Raw genomic sequence first — 22,309 nt, 5'->3', positions numbered from 1 at the left:
TTTCTACAAAATATCATCTTTTGTGTTTAATAAATGATAGTACAGGTGAAGTTTAGAAATGCCATCAGATCTGGTAAATAAAACAACAACTGCAATCAAGTCTTTCATGAAACATTTGAGTAAAAATCAGCTAACTGAAAAACAATGTGTAATTTTGCTTAAGTTTTATATGCTAATGGAACCTATTAAAATGCTTTGCTTTAGTAACTTCATGACCCTGTCCTAATACACTTTACTGCTACAGAAGTTGTATCAAAAGTTTATGATAAACATTTAACAGATTTATTGAAAATGACAATAATACATAAATGTGCTTTCCAGATTTAGTTGCATTAGTAAGAAAAAAATTAAAGCGCTTAAACTGAGTCCTAATCAATACAGTTTGTTAAAATTCAGTTAGGGACTACTTCCTCGTCTCCGCCTTTGTTATCTCCCACGTGGAGTTGGTGCCTCTATCCTGAAACAAACAAAAAAAATTCAATTTAACAGCATTAACCATAAAGAGATGCAATGGCCTTTGCTAGAAAATGTTGGATACTTTTATAGTTTAGCATATCTACATATTATATGTGAAAGAAAACAATTAGGTAAATGTTGTTTGCACTTTATGTTTAAAGAATCATTATAATGAATTGTCCTTTAACTTTAAAAGTCTAACAGTATATCAATTTACCTTAATGTGGACTCCGAGGGGTGCTAGATTATTCCTTAAGGCATCACACGCTTTCAGTAAGCGAAGGTGTAATCTGTCTGGTTGATGATGCCTTTTCTGATTTTTATTGCCAGTCTGGGATTCCTGTGGTGCTTGGTCTTCCACAGAAAGAGCAAATTTACGAACTTCACTCCGAAAATGAACCAACTCCTCGACAACATTATTCAAAACTCCAGAGGAAACTTGGACTTCCTAAGGGACACAGGGCAAGTTCTTTTGTAAATCTACACATTGATTGAATAAAAAACATTGCCATTGTCTACAAAGGACACTTTTTTGAAAATGTGCTTGCTCAGATGACAGATCAAACTTAAAATTTTAAGCAATGTAAATAATGTTCTGTATAATATACAGAATAATCTGTAATATTGGTGTTATAAGGATATTCTTTGAGTGGAGATAAATGTTGAAAAGCTAATCGGGTACATAACAGAGTGGAAAGTGTGTTAAATTTACAGATACCGTTTTGTTTTGTTTTTGTTTTTTGTTTTTTTTTTGTTTTTTTACAGTTAACTGAAACATCACAATTATAGTTATATAAGGGACATGGACATATGTGTAGACTCTCAGCTTTCATTTCATAGTATTCACATTCAAATTGGGTGAAGGGTTTAGAAGTTTGTGCTCCTTAACACCTTCTTTATAAAGACACCAAAAGTAATTAGACAATTGACTCAAAGGCTATTGTATGGGCAGGCATTTTCTTTGTTATGTCATTATCAATAAAGTAGATAGGGCCTGGAGTCGATTCGGGATGTGGTAAAAGAAGTGGTAAACTCAGCAACACAAAAAGACCTGTATGCCCATGGAAGACAACACTGGTGGATGATAGCAGAATAATTTTCATGGTGAAATAAATCCCTTCACAACAGCCAATCAAGTGAACATAGCTCTTCAGGAGGTAGGCATATCAATATCCAAGGCAAGCCCACCATAAAGAGTCTGCATACAAGTAAATACAGAGGGTATACTGTATGGTGAAAGCCACGCATAAGCTTTAAGAATAGAAAGGCTAGATTGGGCTTTGCTTTTAAAAATAAAAAAAACACTCGGACACTTGTGTTTATTGATGATGTGACACAGGACAGAAGCAGCTGAATGGATTTCTGTGGTGTTCAGACATATACTGTCTGCTCATATACAACTAAATGAAGTCAATTTGATTTGGCGGCATTCCTAATACAGATGGACAATGACCCAAAACATACAGCCTATGCAACCCATGCATTCCACTTATCGAAGACTGAACTTTAGACAGAAAGGCCCACAAACAAACAGCGACTGAAAGCCGCTACAGTAAAGGCCTGGCAGAGCATTAAAAAGGTAAAAAACCCAGTATCTGGTGATGTCTATGAGTTCAAGACTTCAAAGGGTTATTTTAGGGTTAAGGGTTTTTAACTTTCAAGCCTATGTGATGAAGGGAGTTGTGTGCTAAATAAATGCTTTAGTTCTACACATTTTTATGCAATGCAGTATTTTTGTTTAATCCACTAAATTCATTACTCAAGTGTAAATGCTGGATTGAGATTCAGCACATGATCCCTAATCAGTTTTGTCATTAGTGGGAACTCTAGCTGGTTTCTAAAACTAAATCTACCAATGTTATTTTTATTCTCTCGTATCCAGACCTTTACATCTTCATGGCTGTAGCTCCCTGTCAGCGGAACTGGGTGAGTGGATTTGCGTTCTGTTCTAGCGCAGTGGTCCAATAAGAAGAGCTTGAAGGCGGGGCAAGCATTGCGGACTTTTTTGTACTTCTTCTCTTTTATCTTTTTAGATATTAGCCTGAATCATTCGGTTTGCAATGCATACCGAACCGAAAGTCTCGTACCGAACGGTTCAATATAAATACGCGTATCATTACACCCTTAATATATATATAGGTGTGTGTGTGTGTGTGTGTGTGTGTGTGTGTGTGTGTGTGTGTGTGTATGAAATTGTATTTATTTTTATTTATTTAAAGAGTATTTTAACAGCAAGTAACATGAGGTAAGAATTTCTTACAGGGTTTTTTGAGACAATGCCACTAGGTTTAACTTAAGTTGCTTACTGTGGAGAGGTAAGCATGATCGAATACCCAATAAAGGGGGAGAGCATGCTCAGAGCCCGGCGGCTAATCAGCAGGCCAATCCGAAATAATAAGCAACACCTGTTTATTCTAGTGATTGGGCCGGAGAGACACCCGTCTTAAGGAGAACGGGAGGAACAGTCGGGAGAGAGACCTGAACGACGGCCACATAGTGGGAGCTGTCCTGTGCAGTTGATAAGAAAATAAAAAAATCTGTTACTTACCTCAACGCCGACCCTGTCTTCTTCTTCCCACACAAAGAACCTTTGTTACACTTACATTTTGTTATTGCACTCCTTTTTTATTAAAAACGTAAGCATTGCAAATGTAAGGATTTCACTGCATGTCATATTGTGTATGACTGTATGTTATTATTAAAAGTTGAAATTTTTTACTTTTTAAATGTGCATGTAATAAAACTTTGACATTATAATTATATTGTACTTTTAAGTATCAAATATTTTACTTAAAACATCGCTCATATATGCTTATTCGATTATTTGTAATATATGTCATTGTGAAAGTAGTTTAAATGTGTTTATGTATTTTTTTTTAAAGGTAGTTTGGCAGTAGCTTAACTACTTTAACTTGTGAGTATCTTGTAGTTTATCAAGCAACAGTTTCACTGTAGCATCCACAAATATCTAAATACTGAACCAAGCGGCAACCTTTCGCTATCCCTCGGGAAGCCAATACGGAAAGTAACTAAAGCTGCAATTCATCGACTCCCCTTTAGGGGCTGTCTCCAGGAAATCCAGATGATTTTTGACTGCAATGGCAAATTGGCCATTTTATGATGGTTTTGGTTTATTTAGCTAATTTTACACTTCATGACAACTGTGAGGGGGAAAATTTTTTTTTATAACTCATCCATTCACTTTTTTTCATTTTTATTAAGTCTGCATAATTAAGGGCGTGGCCACTTGAGTGATAGCTGGGTCTTGCTGGTCGCAGTTTTATCACCGTAGCTGATTCCGACTGATCAGCCGCTGAAATCGGCTTATACATCGTATTTGTTTTGTTTTATGTGGCTTTACACAGTCAATTGCTTTTTGGAATTATTTCCTGCAATTATCATATAATTTACTATTCTGTGAGCATTTAATTGTGCTCACAAACCGTTCAAGTTGCCTCTATTTCCCAGGTGAGTGCAATTATATACAATCTCATTAAACGTATTTGTTTTACTGAAGATAATTTATCATTTATAATTTTCTTTAGACCTGTAAAGCACTCCAGAATCTAAAAGATTAATTAGCTTTAGGCTATAGAACAGTCATCTGAAACGTTGTCATAGTTTTATGCCTGGATTTCATCAATAGCCTTGCATTTAATAACACAGACTATATTTGAAGTGTTTGGAAGTAACTTGCATTTTCCTCCTGTAGAAAAACGTCATAAGAACAATGTTTAGTGGCTCAGTGTATTGCAAGACTGTTTTTAAGAGTCTAAACACTTTATTGATATAGTATACAACCAAGCACATGTCGTCATAACACAAATGAGTCGCAGGTAATAAAGTATTAAGCATTTAAGCAGCCTGTGTAAGCCTGTCTTTTTTTATTATTATTTACATACATGTTAAAAATCTATACTCCTTTAGCTTTGATAGGGACGCACAATATTGAATTTTTGTCGATATCCCCTTAGCCTTCTGGCCAATAAAAGATACTTTGTTTTGTGTTTGAAGGGGAATGTTAATTTTAAAAGGGTCAGATTTGTGATTTAAATTCCCCATTAGTAGTAGATTCAAAATCAAATGTAATTATTTTATTTATCTCATGACACCAATTATGCATAATTCATTGTCATTCAAGTCCAAGTATAATGGTGCCCCATGTAAATCAATTGTTTTACCATGTAAGCTAGGGATGTCAATTTCAACAAAATCCTTTGATCGATGATCATTTAAATTGCCAATCAATTAATCGTTAATCACTACTCAATTATAAACACAAAGTTTTAAATGTTTTTATATATTCAACTAGGCTAAAAGATTACCCAAGCTGTTCCACTTAGAGAATTAAAGTTATTACAAGCTAAGTCCTTATTAACGATTCCTTTCTAAAATATATATGAATCTAGGCTACTGACGAATGAGCCAAATATGCAATGCATTATGGTCCTTGCACAGAAATGTTGTTCAGCCATTTATTGATTGTGAAATGTTCAATTTCACAAGGTACTGTTTAAAGCATAGATGATGTAATTTAATCGAAATATAGTCAATTAATCAGACCTAAGCATTAATTTAGTTGCAAATAAGTGATGTGAGGAGTAGCGAGCAGTCATTAGTGTCAGTCGCTGTCTTGGTAAAGCAAGTTTAATATAAAAAGATGACAAGCGACAGATGATTTCTTTTTTTAGTATTCTTTATTTCAGATAGTTGAATAACAAAACACAAGTAAATAGCGCTATTACTCCTAACGTAAGCCATCTTTACTATGGTAAAGCTGATTTTATGTTTACACACTAGTTTATTTTTTAACAATGACAACCTGAGACACACTCCCTATATTATTTAGAATGCAACTTTGATTACTCGATCTGAAATCGCATGCAAGTTCTGCTTTGTTGCAAAGTTTCAGCTTTGGGGAAACACTTATGTTTTATTCGCTTACGTTGGACAAAGTGCGTGTCTCCATTGAGACGTCAGCAGAGACCAGCAATCATTGTATGTGTGACAAGTTGCACATTATGACAAGTTTTGCTCGCTACAAGGGCTGTGCAATAACTCAAATTCAATTTCAAATTCGATTTTGACTTCTAACGATCATGGAAATCATAAATCAAGATAAACGATTATTGCATCATATACCGCCCCATTTGCAGTTGTACACATTTGTTGCTCTGCAAAGCTCAGTTTTGAATGAAAATTACTAAAAGCATTTACTGTATTGTAACGTTTGCAGCACGGGAATTCGTTTACATTTGAATCATGTTTTTTAAAGCGAGAAATAAGACTGCATGTCGCAGCGGTGTGAATGCGGTCACAGCATTCGGTCTCATTAGCACACTGTGCGCTCAGAGACAAGCAGGGCACACACATCTAAAGTCATCTTAATGTGAGCGCTTTATTGATCAAATAGGTGTCAAAACGCAGCGTTTAGTGATTATTCATATTAACCCTCATTTGTGTAATAAACAAACAGGTTGAGAATCAAAATACATGTCAAAGAGAAACCATTAAAGTAACAGCGTGCAATATTCCTGCTGCCACCTGTTTTAAGAATTAATCAATCAACAAAGGGAAAAATTACTCAATGCTCTTGACTGAAGGATTTTCGTAGATAGAGTTTTATTCTTACAGTGAAGATGCTTAAAGCACAGTATGTTTCATATTTATATTCTATTGTATTTATTTCCCTTTCCTTATTTGCAGGGAGGGAAATAACTGCATATATGCCGATTTCTGTTTATTGGAAAGAAGATTTTTCGTCAACCCATTTCTAAACATAATAGTTTTGATAACTCATTTCTAATAACTGATTTCTTTTATCTTTGCTATGATAACAACACATAATATTTTACTAGATATATTTCAAAATACAAGCCTTCAGATTTAAAGTGAGATTCAAAGGCTTAATTAGGGTAACTAGGCAAGTCATTGTATAACAGTAGTTTCTTCTGCAGACAATCAAACAATATATTGCTTAAGGTGGCTAATAATATTTCAAAAAAATTCTTCAAAATATTTAAACCTACTTTCATTCTAGCCAAAATAAAACAAATAACACTCTCCTAATAAAATATTAAAGGAAATACTGTGAGAAATTCCTTAATCTGTTAAACATCATTTGGAAAAAATTTCTAAAAAAAAAAAAAAAAAAAAAAAAAAAGGTTTTCAAAAGGTTTTTACATTTTTAATCGTAGTATTATAAAGTACTATAAAGTTTTCTAATTGGTAAATGACATGATCTAGTGTTATAAGGTTATCTATGGTCATCTATTCGCTGTATGCATTTATGATTTGAGAAGGCGTGGCTTTGGAAGGGAGGGACATGCATTTAGCATTATCCCAGATAATATAATGCTTATAATTAACAAATTAACTTACTGGCAAGGAATAGATAGTGATGTTTGATATCTCACCGTTTTGTCTGATAGATCCACTCCAAAAACACTCATTATTTCCATAACATAGGACATTATGGCTCCAAATACAGCAGGACTCCTAGGCCCATCCACCTGCAGACACAGTTAAAATGATGATTAAAAGCCATTAAGTTAACATTTTAAAAATGTGTAATGGAGATGAAGAATGTGAGGCCTTAGTGACCTACCCTATAATTTTACCTTAGTAGCAGGCTGAAGCTGACAGTTGCCATGGTAAATGAGACTCATGATGGCATCCACAGCTTTTGGTGTGTCAAAGTCATCGGCAAGCATTTTATGAACACTGGTCTGAGTATTAGACAACCTTAACCAAACAAAAACAGTGAAGACAAAAGGCAAGTAAGATGAAGTCATTTATTGTAAACGCTTGTTTAGGCTACATTCAAACATCAGGAAAATTAACCATATTTACTATCAAGTACTGTATGACTAAGCATAGAGTGATAACCGTATTCAAGGTATACCACAGTTTGGACAAGTCAAGGTTTTAAAACAGTCAAAATTTTCTGCAATACCATTTCTAGGGTATGCCTATGATTTTTATCTTTTTTTTTTTTTTTTTTTTTTTGCTTTTTAGGACAACAGCATCTCCATTAGAAAACATATCCAAAGATGCCGTTTTAAATCATAAAAAAATTTTTTAATGAAATGATCATCAAAAATAGTTAATCATCGATACATGGCAATCAAAAATTTCTATCGACGCATGCATGTTTCCTACAATAGGTTTTAAATCATTCAAGGTCAAAAATCTGTTTAATATTCTCATAAAAGCCAATAAGTTGCAATATCACCTATCACCTGATGTCAGCAACTACTATGCAAAGAAAACAACAGAATAAAAAAAAAACTATTTTATTACATACAGCTTCTGTATGTCTCTGCAAGCAAACTGATCCAAAACTAAAGAGATAGAAAATAATGGTAACGTACATGAATGAAGTTATCTAAAACACTGAAGAGAGAGACTTGCCTTTGTGCCTGATCTCTGCATCCAATTATATGGCGTGAAAAAAATGAGTATGCATGCGTACACACTGACAGGTAAGGGTCCGGACCTTCCCTGAGTGAATAAAACTCAAGCAAGTGCTACAATTCCCCAGTGAGCAATGAGCATATTTGTTTTCAAGCAGCAAGTGAGGCATACTTTTGGTAGATCTCTTCACCTGATGTTACAAAGAGCTGGCGAACAGTAACACATTTCATTCATTGTGTCATTTTCGAAATCCATCTATGGGAAATATTGCTAGCTTCCTGATTATTCAATATACTCACAGTGAGACCCTATGTGCTAAAGCAGGGGTTTTCAAACTGTCAAGTGGGTCACACAATGAAGAAAGGTGGGTCACGCAACGTCACTTAAGCCTAGTTCACACTACAGGATTTTAAACATCAGCAGATCGCTGTGCCGTTCACACTACATGACTTGACTTTGTGTCTTTTAATCTCTGTGGTGTTTACACTACGCAACACTCCGTGAACGATCCACAAGAGGGGGATCACACACTACATGATCTGACAACATCTCATTCCCCATCAGCTCATTCAAGCTACCAAACCACAGCCAATGAAATTTTGAGGAAGGAGTCGTCAGAAAAAGCCGAACACTATTGGCTGCTTGTGTGCTGATGACAGCACTGACACAGTTTCAAGCTTTGGAGAAAGCATTAAAAACATCGTCAAATCATCTGATTTATCAGCGGATTAATCACTCATCTGCAAGGTTCGAGTGGATAGATACACAAAGAGTTTTTAATTTTTTTAATTTTATAACTCTTTGAAATAAAACTAACATATTTATAACACCCTGCCGTTTTCTAACTATCAGTGTATTTCTTTCTGACATCTTCACAAAACAGTGAAGAACTGAGCAATTCTGCCTTAAATTACCATATTGGTCAAAATGACTGCATGCATGTCTGATACTTTTCACTGTGACTTTAAATATGTGTGCATTTTCTTGCCTAGCAACTTCCTGCTAACATAAACAAAACTTTCTGATGGCAAAAACATCAATTCACTTCAGATATCTTTCAAAACAGCATATTTTGTGCTGTGAAATAGCTCCTGTTTGAAAGTGAATATAAAAGCCAAGTCCTTTAAGTGTTTTAGTATCTTAACTACATATTTATAGGCTGTATTACCAAAAAAGATTATATTTTTAGGGTAATGGTGTCATTAAATATGATGCCACACATCCAAAGCTTAATTTTAATATCTCAATAATAGCTTTGAATGTAAATATGTTGTGACAATATGGCGTTTTATATGAGAACGGTGAGCATGAGCAGTATGGTAATTCTAATAGTTACAGAATTCTAGTTCCACTGTTAATATAGCCTACTCTCATGTCTGTGTTAATGCAGAATGAAGCGAGTGCACCGATGCCCATTCTGACCAATCACAGATGTTTCTGGTGAGCTCCTGAACGCACAGGCATTCAGCTCATGCTGATATGCTCTCTCATTGGCTGCAGCTCATCACTACATCTGACCACACATGGGGTTGAGTCGGCCATCTGCTCTGGAATATTTAGCATGCTGAATGTTGGATTTCCGTCTGCGAGGTGTCGGTGACGCGTCAGCGAGCCTCGTCGATGCGTTGTTTAGTAGTTCACACATAAAGAGCGGCGAGCGCCGTGCACCCACAGATTTCTTCCCGATCACAGCCCGATCTGTCGGCGAGCTCGTTAACTTCCAAATCGGGCTCAAATCAGGCTTAAAATCCTCTAGTGTGAACCAGGCATTGGCTGCAGCTATATTTACGTTGCGGTGAATCAAAACCAGTATAATAATGAGCAAACAACTCTGATTCAGTTTTTCAAATGAACCATTTAGGTTAAAACGCATGAGCTAAAACAGTCTAAATCAGCTTACATTGAATGACTGAGTCAGATTCATTTGTGTTGAACTGTCACGTGTCTACGTCAGTAGCATGCAGCACTCATGACCGCAGCCGCAAAATATTTGGTAAAATGGAAAAGTTTTTAAAACTAAAGGCATTGCAGACTTCTGATACGTCTTCAGATCAAAACAAATCTAAAAAGGAGCCACACAGAAAATATCATCAGTCCTACCTCGATCTTAGTTTTATTACCGGCAGAGGTCCAGAGGGTGAGGAAGTCCTGCATTGTCTATTATGCTTATAAAAAATTGCATAAGCTAGCATGAACCCCTTAAAACTCAAACGGCACCTTACAACAAAACTATCTGCAAATGTTAACAAAGCTTGATCATATTCTCTTCTAAAAAATTTATAAATAATAAAAAAATAATAATAATAAAATAATAAAAAATCTGAGTTACAGCCAGCATCCCAAAAAAAGCACTTCAAGCCTCATTTTGTGCATATCAAATCACAAAATCAAAAAAGCCAAATACCATATATTTTTGACTGCTTTAAATGGATAAATTTTTTACCCATTTTTCAATATTAAAATATTATGGTGGGTCTTGAGATTGAATTACTTGCCTAGGTGAGTCCTGGAATGAAAAAGTTTGGGAACCCCTTTGCAAGAGAACAGTCAACTGGAATTTACTCATGCACATGAATAAGCTGAGCTAGACAAAACCAGACGTAAAAGTGTAGAGAACCTAAAGAACAAATTAAGCAATTAAGATAGAATGAGCTACTGAATGAGCTTGGCAAACATCAAGCAACAACAAATGCATGCAAGTCCAGCTTGGAGTGGCACAAAGGGAATCCCATTGATTTAAATGACAATGAAATGGCTTTCAAAAGCCAAAGCAAGGATTTAAGTTGTCTTGGAGGGAAAAAGTTTAATAGGGATATCCCAAGAGCTTTTTATAGTTACAAAAGCCTCCAGCATACTGGAGATATCAATAGATATTTTCTTGCGTGCATCAGCTTTAACAGGAGTTTTAAGTGCTTGATTAAGGAACAGACTTTCACCTGCCAGTGGGCACACGCTCTTGTCTGACTTGGTGCAATCAGATGCTTCTTGAGATGTTAGGCATCAAGATGATGAAAGAGTACACATGACAAGTGTGTGCTGCTGTGTGAAGTTGTGAACCTGGCAGTATTAATGTTACTGTTTGGATCAAAATGTATACCAGACCCTGAAAATGATCTGCTTTTACCTCTCCCAGAGAAATCCTTCCTCTACAGGCTGGCACTGCATGTGGCCCTGCATGTAGGCCTGTGCATTGTGGAAGAAGGCAGAGATGGTGGACAGTGTAGATTGGGCTTCATTCATGCTAGCATCACTATAGTCGATTGCTGGACAAACAAAAGATAAAAATGTAGAGCATCTAGTGGACATATTGCAGGTGTACTTTTTAGCATGTAACGTACCTGATCTGTATTTGGTCAGAAGACAGAAAAGTCGAAACTCATTAGCAGTATAAGATGCCAGAAAATCCTAAATTATATATATATATATTAAAAAGAGAGAGTTAGATTTAAATTATGCAGTACATTTATCTTAAAAACACAACACATCATTATGTACATTTATATTTGTTACCTTTATAGTTACATAATTCTTCAAGGATTTTGACATCTTCTCTACACTTCCTTTTAAATGAAGGTGCCCTTGAAAACAGTTTTTTGTTGTTTTAATTTAATTTCCATTTATTGTATTAGTTAAAGTAAAATTTCACAAATACACAAGCATTTAAATCATCCCCTCCCAATTAGAGCTGGGCGATATGGCAATTTTTTTTTTCCATATCGGTCGATATCGATAATTATCACGATAAATGTAAAAGTTTTTAGCACACCAATAATCCCTTTGTGCAGCTAATTTAACACAGTTTGTGAGAGGTTTCTGCTGTCTGACAATATAAATAAAACAATAAGCAAAAGAACAATCTTAATTCAGCCTTCACTGTTCAAGTTTTAAAGACATTACTAAGTTATTGGATATTATTGTTCAACATCAGAAAAAAAAAATGTAACCGGTTTGGAACAAGTAAAAGGTGAGTTAATGGTCACAATTTTTAGTTTTAGATGAACTCTCCTTTGAATGGCAAGTATGGTGAATTTAGGGTGAAATATCCTTTAATATATTTTATTTAGGGATGCTAACGATTACTTGATGATCTATTGATTGCCGATAACGCTTTAATCGATAGACCTTATCAATGACTGATTAAGCATGGACATTTAAAAGTTTAGTTATGCTTTGTGCAGTGCGACGTGTCCACGCATTACGTCATCAAGTGTGTGCAGTTTACATTATGCAGTCACCCTCTTGGCATCACATATCACGGGACACATAGAACCCTGTTATGCGCAGATCTCTTATATTCGCAGGTGTTTTTTAACCAATTTTATCTGACAGACTGGCGCGAATTTAGGCCTATGCAGTCTTATTTTATCGATTGCGCATCACGGTGAGATATGTGGGGAACCTCTCCATTCACAACAAGCTTCTGAGCTCTATCATCCTTCAGACCGAGTTTATTCTTCCGAGGTAATCTAACAATACTATAAGTGCTGCGAATAGCCTGTAAAGACGGTCCAGATCAAGCTGCTAAAACTGCGCTTCGTTAATGAATTAAAATGAAACCGTAAAAAAAATTTGATGGATTGTTTTGGAGCTAAAGCATATAGTGGGCTGTTATTATAGATGTTATTCGTTTTTCTTGTTTATGCAGTAGATAATAAACCAACAAAATATACATCAAAATTAAGTTACATATTATACAAAATGAAATTTGTTGCAAAAGGATACATTTTCAAAAACATATATATATATTTTTTTTTTTAGTTTGTGCCTGTTTTAAACAACTGTGGGTGGATATATATTATTATATCGTGATAATTATCGATATGGAGTTATCGCCCAGTCTTACTCCCAATATTACTGCTTAAACCAGAATATTAAGGGCATTACCAGAGTGTAAAAAGTAGTTTCCCCACTGTTCACACTGATGATATGCCTCTGACTGGGCAATTTCATTCTCATGGTGTGGGAAGGCAAGGTCAATCCCTCCAGAGTGTATATCCAGCTGATGTCCAAACACTGAGCTGAAGATAAAAAGCACAAACAATTTGTAATAGGGGTCACCATTGCATATGTTTTTAATGGGTTTAGGTGTTTTTCAGACATAACTGAATTTTACTGTTCTGAGAAGTAAGTTATTCTTTGTCAACAAGGGTTGGACTACAAAACTGAAACACTGGCCATTTTAGTGCTGGAAATTTCATAGCTAAACTGAATTGAATCCAAAATATGCAAAACCACAGCTGCACAACTAACTGCAGAATTAAATGTGCACTTCAACTTTTCTGTTTCCACAAAAATTGTTCGTAGGGCAGGATCAATATAAATGGCTGGGCTTAAACCCTAAAACCAAACCTTTGGTCACTTGTGCTAATGCCAAACGTCAGTTTCAATGGTGCCAGCAGCAAACACCTTGACTGTGGACTACTTTTGAGTGTTTTGGAGAAGCGAGTCCGAAAAAGTTTTACTCCACTAGCATCATGTAGTGACCTGGCCACTATTCTGCAGGAAGAACAGCTCAAAATCCCTCTAGCCCCTGTGCAGGACTTATATCTATTATTCCCAAAATTATTTGATGCTTTATTTTTCGCAAAAGGAGGCCCTACATCGTACTAATGAATTATTGTAGTCTATAACCAGACATTTCAGTTTCATTGTCGAAACCCCTGCAATTTGTGCAAGGATTTCCATTCATTTCTTCAGGTGAGTGCACTTTGCAAATCTCAAACATGAGATCTCTTCAATGTTCGTTGTTTAAAAAACAAAAACTTAGATAAATTTAGTTAAAACCAGAATAACAGTACAGTGTGCTCCTTTGGTCCCACATGCGCTTGAATGATATCAAGACCAAAGTAATAATGCGGTTTGAATGAATGCTTTGGGTTTGTGTTCATGGTGGTTAAGCAAAAGGATGAGTAAGAGTGAAAGTACATTATTATGGCCAGTGATCAGAGGACCTTTATTATGAAGGTGCGGACACCAGCTGGCCAAAAGGAAATTTCCTCACAATATAGAGATTGATAAATCACTCCGGTCATTGTTTTTGCTTTAGTCATGGGCATTTAAATTGTGGCTGACTTCAACCCTGTCAATAAAAGGCAGATTCACCAACTCTTTGAACACTTGTGTAGTTACTGATCCTTTGAATTGCTTTAGTCACGTGACCTGGGTATTTCTAAAGATTTTGGAGCAGTGTTCCACCTACAGCTACAGTACAGTTAATCCCTGTCATAGATGTTTATGTATGTTCAAGTGGGTCCTATAAGAGTAACTTGACTGTCATGACTTGAGACTTGACTTGAATTAAATTACTCGAAATAACTTGTTTTTGTTGAATACATAACAGTTTGTTATAAATTATATCTATCTTTAAAAAAAAAAAAAATGTTATCAGGTTCTGAGATTGGTTCTCTGTACTTCTCCGAAAAAAGCACTGCAACGGATTCCTGACTGGAGTTGATGATTTTTTAAATTAAGTGGATAACTTGGGATATTCTTTTTTTTTCATGTCAGAGTAATTTGTGGATTAGTGTTTACTGAAAATGCAAACCAATTTAAAAGAAACGGTTGGATTTGCAGAGCTATCAAATCAGTTGATTAAAAAAAACACTTTAAATGATTTATTAGATTCATTAGAAAATGTATTTGCTATTCGACCATCAAATGAAGAGCATGCGGGGGGTGAAAAATGAAATGCGCTCTGCCAAAGATAATTAAATTCAGGTTTAGAGATTACAAGCAAGATCAGCAACATGCAAAGCATGCAACTTAAAAACCTGCAATTCAATTACTTCTAATTTCATTTGACACCTCAAATGACACCAAAAATTGTACGCTTTGAAGTTAGTTTAGCTGTTTTCAGCTGATGTCTTGTCTAATCAAAGTTTATACAATTTGTATATTGTATTTGTATGCTAATGTTTAACATTTTAGTTTTTAACATGGTAAAGTTTAACTTTATTCAAAATAAGATTGCATTAAAACAAATTGGTAAATGCTATATTCCATTTTGTTTCCTCGCATGCATAATTTTTTTCTTGATACTTTTTTTAAACAAAATAATAATTTTTTAAAACTTAAATTAGGCAAAGCAAGAAACCATTTCAGACCATTGATCTCTAAACCTGTCCCTAACATATATGTGAAATGGCCTACAATATCTGGAGTTGGAGTTATTTAAATGTACAAAATGTCTTTGAGGAAGATGATCTTTACTTTTAATGCAATGTTTTTTGTACTAAAAGAAAAAATCATTTTGATTCAATAATTTTCCCCCCCAAAAAATAACTTGCAAAAGTTTGAAAATCAACAAAAATTTGATTGACTTAAAAGTGACTTGCTAGACCAAGCTACTACTTGTCTCTAAATAAGTAGTGACTTGAATTTAGTCAGACAAAAATTAACTTGACTTGCTTGAGACTTAAAGGTTATGACTCGAGACTTGCTTGTGACTTGCACATTTGTGACTGACTCCCATCTCTGGTGAACAATGAGCTCTGATGTCACATTATTTCATGAATAAACACTCTAACACTTTAATGTGATGATGCAGTCAGTCAGCAATCCACACACAGTTGAATAGTGCGCCAGTGTCCTATAGTGAGCTAAAATCCTTATGTTCTTGATTAGAAGTTCTTTAGTAATACTTATATGTATTTCTTAATATATACACTGTAATGTGTTGTGTTTATGCCTCATTATGTTGCTTTAAGTGCTGTGATATAGTGAGCAGCCAATATTTTGTACATGAATAATGTTATCTGTGTTGAATTTATATTTTATTGCTTGTGTTTTCCAGAGAAACCACATACAGGCATACACACACATATTCTATGTATAAACAGATCAAGCCTTGCCCACTTTTATGTAGACCTAGGGCCTGTTTTAGAAAGGAGGTTAACTGAAAACTCAGAGTATTTTAACCCTGAAATGAGAGAAACTCTGGGTTTTCCATTTCAAAATGGCAGGTTTGTTAAACTCAAGAAAGCAGGGTAAGTCAAGCCTGTTTCTGAAAGAGAGGTAACTTTAACTCAGAGTCAGTTACTGTGGTAACTTACTCTGTGAATCTAACCTGGTCAGAAGCAGGTTTTATTCTCTATAGAAGCAGGTTTTATTCTCAAGAGTTTCTGTCTGTCTCCTCCCCTTTTTTAAAGATGAAGCGGTATTTCTCGCCTTAGCCTTACGTTTCCACCCACCTATTTTAATGCTCATTTTGGATATGTGCATAAAAACGATTGATAGAAACGTCATGATGCACATAACTTTTTAAAATATGTATAAAAAACGTGCATAACTGAGTAGGATAAACTTTTATTCGATAGAAAATGTGCGCATAAACTATGATGGAAACACTTTTACTGAACAAATTACAGTATGTACATTAAAAAAAAGAACATGATCATATGATAATGAAAATGTGTGTAAATGGACAAACCAGCAGGCTGAGCACACTGTAACATGTCTTAAATATTGTTTTAGTCATTCTAAAATGCCTTAACTGTTTCAGTATTAGTGTATATTATTAATTACCTCCGAACGTCTGGTGCGTGTCAAGAGTCTCCGCGTCTCATGGCTTCAGACGCCCCCACGTGTTCATTGTGTTTCAGCATTGTCTTCTGACATCGAGGCGCAAGTACATTAATTAGGCTAAATAAAGAATTAATTGATGCAGCTTCTTCTACCACAGTAAATTCTTTTTTTACTGTTGATATTTGGTGCAAGTTTAATCAGGAAGTGACAATTTTTTTCTCTTTGACTCGTTGGATGGAATTTTATTCGCATCTTTTATGCAATATTCCAGTTTTGCACATACATTTATGTAATATATTTCGATGGAAACATAGCTATTGCCTACATTTTAGTCACACACAGAAGAACTGTACTAGAATGGCTTATCCTTTTTTAATAAATAACTAAATTAAATTCACCTTCGACATGCACTCTAACTAGATTAATGGGATTATTATTCTTTCTAAAAATTATTTTTTAGTACTGCTTACCTTCTAAATGTTATATTAACCTCTATCACTTGATCAATAAAAAAGGCAGACACACAAGTGCACTGTTAAATCATTTAAAACTAATAAATGTATAAAAAAAGTTTAGAAAAAAAATATAAACGTCACAAATTACATTACTTATTTTATTATACTTAAATATTTAAATACTTAAAAAGTGAAATTAGGCATTAACTTGAGCAGCTGTTTTCCCACGCTAACTGTCTCTTCTTCACTGATGGTTGCTTCTTTTCAAATATACACACTCATATTTGCTATAACTTTGCATGAGAACATCAAGTTCAGCTGGAGAAAGGAATGGTGATCTCTTTTATAAGATATTGCCATAGTCACTCGTAATGTCTGCGCTCCATTGATAATGCCTTTTTAAAGTCACGGTGTGCGCGCTTAACTCTGAGTTGGTCTACTCGAAGTTGATTGACCCAACTCAGATCAGCTGTTCAGAAACCGAAAACTCTGAGTTTTTAATCTCTCGGTAAATCAACTCAGAGTTCAAGTTTAAACTCTGAGTTGTTTGAACCTCCTTACTGAAACAGGCCCCTGATGGTGGCCAGGAAGGTCTAACTAACAGCTCTTTAGCTCCAACCACCATATCAATCACAACTAAACTTTTGTGTGCACTGTCTGTCTACGCCACTAGGACCACGATAAATACATCGCTTCATCCCCCATACCAACCAGCTAGTTCCATGTAACAATCTCAAACACCTGGAATTCCATTTACAGTGGATACAGGGCTCATCTGCAACTCCCTTAACACTGTTTCAATGCCCCAAGACTCCGTATTCTCTTCTGCATTACCAGTCACTTCACATCTTGCACATAAATCACTGACTGGTGTATAAACAGGCTGGCTTCCTCTCTCTGTAGATTCATTCCAGTTATTAATAAATACTGTTAAGCTGACTTCATCTCTCAATTATCTCCTCATGGCAGGTAGCCTTTGCTACGGTGGTGTATTCAGTTCTCATTACTGTGTTTGTGCACTTGGATGGGCAAAATGCAGAAAGTGTTTCTAAGTTTAGCTGCTTTGTTTACACTGCAAGATGGATCGGCGACTGGGACTTTCACATTGCATGACTTTACTATAGGAAAAATCGCCGACAACTTCATCCAAACTATGTCTCACAGCCAAAAACACATAGTATATCCTTTGTTATTAACTACATAATGAGAAAGAAGCCTTTAATGGGGTAGAAAATGTACATATTTGCTCACCTGGGTTTAAAGGGAATTAGCCATTTCTCCTTAACGTTGATAATAAACTAATTTCTTTCTGTATGAAACGTCAAACAGACACAGTTGCTCCTGAGTCCTGTCAAACCTCCACTAGTTTTTCCTCCATTTCGTGGGTCCAAATAAACCGAAAAAGAGCACTTTTAACTTTTCCCCCAGCCTCCAGCTGGCCTGCAGCAGGTATACACACTCGCACACACAAGTGAATGCTGCTCTCTCATTGGCTGTAGGCGATCGCTGATGTTATTTTCAGGCAAAACTCAATTCACACGGCATGATTTGAATTCTCTCAGATCGCGTCTTTGATAGTTCATACTGTGTGATTGTCACTTACGTGCACAAGCATCGATTTGCCTGTGATTTCAGGCATTTGTCTGCGATTTCTCAAAACCTGTCGGCGAACCAAAATCGGGGCTAAAATCACGCAGTCTGAACTAGGCATTAGAGTGTATAAAAGGCATGGAAGAAATGTTAAATGAAATAAAAAATGAATTTTGTAATGATTAATTAAATACTGGAAAATAATTTATTTTATATATTATTTCATTTTTAAACATTGATGCAAATGGTTTAAATGGTTTTCTGAATTTTTGTTTCAGACGATAACTTTAATAAAATGTTCAACTTTGCAACAGGAGCAACTGTGTCTGTTTGCAATTATTCATGCAATGCATATAATCCATAAAAACACAAGAGTTAAGGCCTTGTCTCGGGTTATTTTAATGCTTAAACTAAGAAAACTATCTAAAGAATGCAAACAAATTTAAACATTAAGTTTAGAAATTTACCTAGCAATTGTGGAACATTCAATGTGCCACCCAGGTCTTCCTTGTCCCCAAGGTGACTCCCAGTAAGGTTCAAATGGTTTGGATGCTTTCCACAAAGCAAAGTCTCTTGAATTCTCTTTGTCCTGAACCCCTAAAATATAAAAATCTGTACATTAGTCTTCAAAACTTAGGTCATAGTTTCCAGTAGATATTAATAACATAAATTCACTTCTCTTATAAACAGTAACAAATCAGTAATGTCTTTAGCGCTGTTAAGCAGGTTGGTTTGTTAAGAAGAACGGTTTAAGATAAGTGTCCACATGTACCAAAGAAGACTTCAAAAGAAAAGTGAACATACCCTGTTCCCCAGCATTTCCTCCAAGATTGACAAGCTTGCCATAACGATGACTAATAGACTTCGTGTTAAAGTAGACATTCCCTGGATTAACAAATAGTAACAACCATTCAGTTTCATGCTGTTTACACAAGGGTGATTAAAAAAAAGAATTAATAGAAGCACCTTGACTTGTGACATAGGCATGTCCATTTCCAATAATACGCTCTATAAAAGCTATAATTTGAGGTATATTTTCTGTCACCCTCATATATACTACGGGAGGAAGAACCTGGACAAACAAACAAAAAATTGTAAGACGTATTAACATTTCAGGAAATATTAACACAAAAAATGGTGATTTACCCGCAGTGCTAGCATATCCTTTTTAAATTCTTCCTCGTGCATTCTTGCAAGAGTGATGGGTGAGATGTTCTCCTGAAAAGAAGTTTACTCTCTACATTTAACTTACATTTTTACATCCCACAATGACTAATTTGACATGTACAAAAACATAGATGAAACATTATCAGTAGACACTTACCTCAAGGCTTCTTTGTATGATTTTATCATCAATGTCAGTGATGACCATAACATGAATGACATTAATTCCAAAAAGTCTTGATAATATCCTTTGGAGAATATCAAATCTGACATATGAACTGCACAGAAGAAAGAGGATGGCATTGGAAAAATGACCAAACAGTAACCCAAAGTTCTTAAAATGTTAAAATGCTCACTGATATCCAGAATTAAACGTAATTAAAAAAAATTTAAACAGGATGAAGATGTCCAGATATACTGAAAACCAGCAAGATTTAGCTCATGACCAGAGTTTAAACCTACCTTACCAGCATGTGCAGTTTTTATTAGCAAGATACACTTTATGATTGCAGTATCAATAAATGAATACTGACTTGCTCCCTTGAAGCTAAACCAAAAACAAGATACAAGCTATAAAAACATTTAAACACTTACCACGCATGACCCAGATGGGCATGATCATAAACAGTCGGTCCACAGCTATACCTGAAAGTTACAGTGAGAAAAAAATGAAGTACGATTGCAATTAACATGTACGAAAATCGTTATAGACAGCTGCCTTACCAGGTAGCAATTTTTTCTTGTGACAGAATTAAAGGTTCTTTCTTCTTGGTAAGACTATTGTAAGCCGTTACACCGGTGTCAAAACCCACTGGTTTTACCCACCCTCTTTCCGTCCTGCTGCATGCAGTACGACGGCACAGTAATGACGTTTTTGTAACTCCACTATGAATTTCACGCCTGATTCTAAAGCCAGAATTAAGTATCAGTGCTGAAGCCAGCCTCATTGCCATCCTAAGTTACATTCGTAAAACGCAAAGTATTTGAATAGAGTTTAAAAGATTGCGTTACTGAGATGACCTTAAACCGCAATATAACAAGACATTTAAACGCATTTTAGATGTTTAGATTTTGCAGTTGGTTCATAGGCTAGCTATAACCTCATCGACCTGTCATGGCAAAAATATGTAAGCATCTCGGTCGGTGTATTACTGATAAAATAAAATCACTCTAAACTCAACTCTTCTTCTTCTTCTTCTTCTTCTTTCTGTTTTATGGCGACTAACCCATTAAAAAGCATTATCGCCACCTACTGTACAGAATCTTACTCCGATGATGGGTCTGAATATTAGAAAGGGCAACATAAAGAAACGAGGAGGGAGGGAAAGGGACAAAAAAAAATTAAAAAAAAAATAATAATAAAAAAAAAATAACTTGGATGTTTCATATTCTCCAATCTTTGCATCTAGACCACATACTCATGTCAGCGCTGCGTGTTCAGCTCCTCTAACATAAAGGGCCTTCATGACAATGATTGAGTATACTCTCACCCATAAATATTAGACTATAATCTATAACCTAAACCCGAATGCTCGATATACCTAATAAACGCTCTATATACTTGCCAATCTATTATACCTTTTCCTAGAATAATTTTATATATTGTTTTATCTTCCCCACACTGACTGAATAACATATCGCGATGTTTATTATACTTGCTACATATAAATAATGCATGATCTACATTTTCAGTTACACCACATACATCACATTTCCCATCCTCATGTAAACCCATTAACGCAAGTGTTGCATTTAACCCTGTGTGTCCCAATCTTAATCTTGATAACCACACCTCTTCCTTCCTATTTCTTCCTTGATTTAGTGTTGTCCCTACTGTCTGTATAATACTATAGTGCCATCTTCCAGTATTACTATTATCCCATCTAATTTGCCATTTATTTATTAGTTTTTCCTTTAAAATCGATTTTGCCTCTCTTTTCCCCAGAGGTACATGTACCTCCACCTCTTGCTTATTTAGTGCTTCCTTTGCTAATTTGTCAGCAACTTCATTACCAGATACCCCAATATGTGATGGAACCCAGCAGAAATAAACGACTACTCCTATTTCCTTTAATCTATATAAAGATAAATAGATTTCTGTTATTAAATCCTCTCTATCTGATTTTGAGTTTGCTATACTAACTAAAGCTGAAGATGAATCTGAGCAGATTACTACTTTGTTTGGTCTGACTTGTTCAACCCATTGTAATGCTATAATTATAGCTGTTAACTCTGCAGTGTATACTGATAGATTATTGGACAATTTTAAACTAATATTTACTTTGAACTCTGGAATATTAACACCTATTCCTATCTTTTTACTAATAGGTTCTTTGGAACCATCTGTAAAAATTTGTAAAGTTGAATAATACTTATTATTTAAAAACGCATCTATTTCTTTTCCACTATATTCATCTTTATATTTACTTAGCAAGCTTACATCTATGAGTGGTTCAGGTGCTCTCCATAGTGGGACATCAGTAAGTGGTATATTGGGACAGAAGATCATGTTATCTATACCATATTCTTTAGCCAACTTTTTACTCCTCCATCCAAAACTGTCCTGCCCTTCATATGAGTATTCCCAGCAATCTTTTAGTATTTTACGAGTAAGATGATTACTAACTGATTGCTGGAGATTTACCCAGTATGTCATCATCAATTTTATCCTTCTAAATTCAAGAGGCATTTCTCCCATTTCTACC

General features: G+C 35.2%; 1 protein-coding gene across 2 annotated transcripts; it reads right to left on the bottom strand.

Annotated features, from left to right (window-relative positions):
* cars2 (cysteinyl-tRNA synthetase 2, mitochondrial) lies at positions 1-20,827 on the bottom strand. 2 transcript variants are annotated; one of them, XM_677640.11, is made up of 15 exons: positions 20,328-20,827; positions 20,199-20,249; positions 19,765-19,882; positions 19,587-19,658; positions 19,407-19,512; positions 19,245-19,325; positions 18,908-19,037; positions 12,757-12,890; positions 11,383-11,450; positions 11,211-11,277; positions 10,997-11,135; positions 7,077-7,200; positions 6,873-6,968; positions 674-904; positions 1-457 (listed from the first exon to the last, which is right to left on the bottom strand). In XM_677640.11, the coding sequence occupies exons 1-15, from the start codon at positions 20,555-20,557 to the stop codon at positions 404-406; spliced, it is 1,701 nt and encodes a 566-aa protein (XP_682732.5). In that variant the 5' UTR covers positions 20,558-20,827; the 3' UTR covers positions 1-403. The 2 variants fall into 2 exon arrangements, 1 of the variants encoding a protein (XP_682732.5); XR_012406686.1 differs by lacking the exons at positions 1-457; positions 674-904; positions 6,873-6,968; positions 7,077-7,200 and adding an exon at positions 10,364-10,489 and having other exon boundaries at positions 10,809-11,135.
* Positions 20,828-22,309: the final 1,482 nt, after the last annotated feature.

The sequence above is a fragment of the Danio rerio genome, chromosome 1 (genome assembly GCF_049306965.1).
Source record: "Danio rerio strain Tuebingen ecotype United States chromosome 1, GRCz12tu, whole genome shotgun sequence".
Classification (NCBI taxonomy): domain Eukaryota; kingdom Metazoa; phylum Chordata; class Actinopteri; order Cypriniformes; family Danionidae; genus Danio; species Danio rerio.
This window is presented reverse-complemented; position numbering and strand designations above follow the sequence as displayed.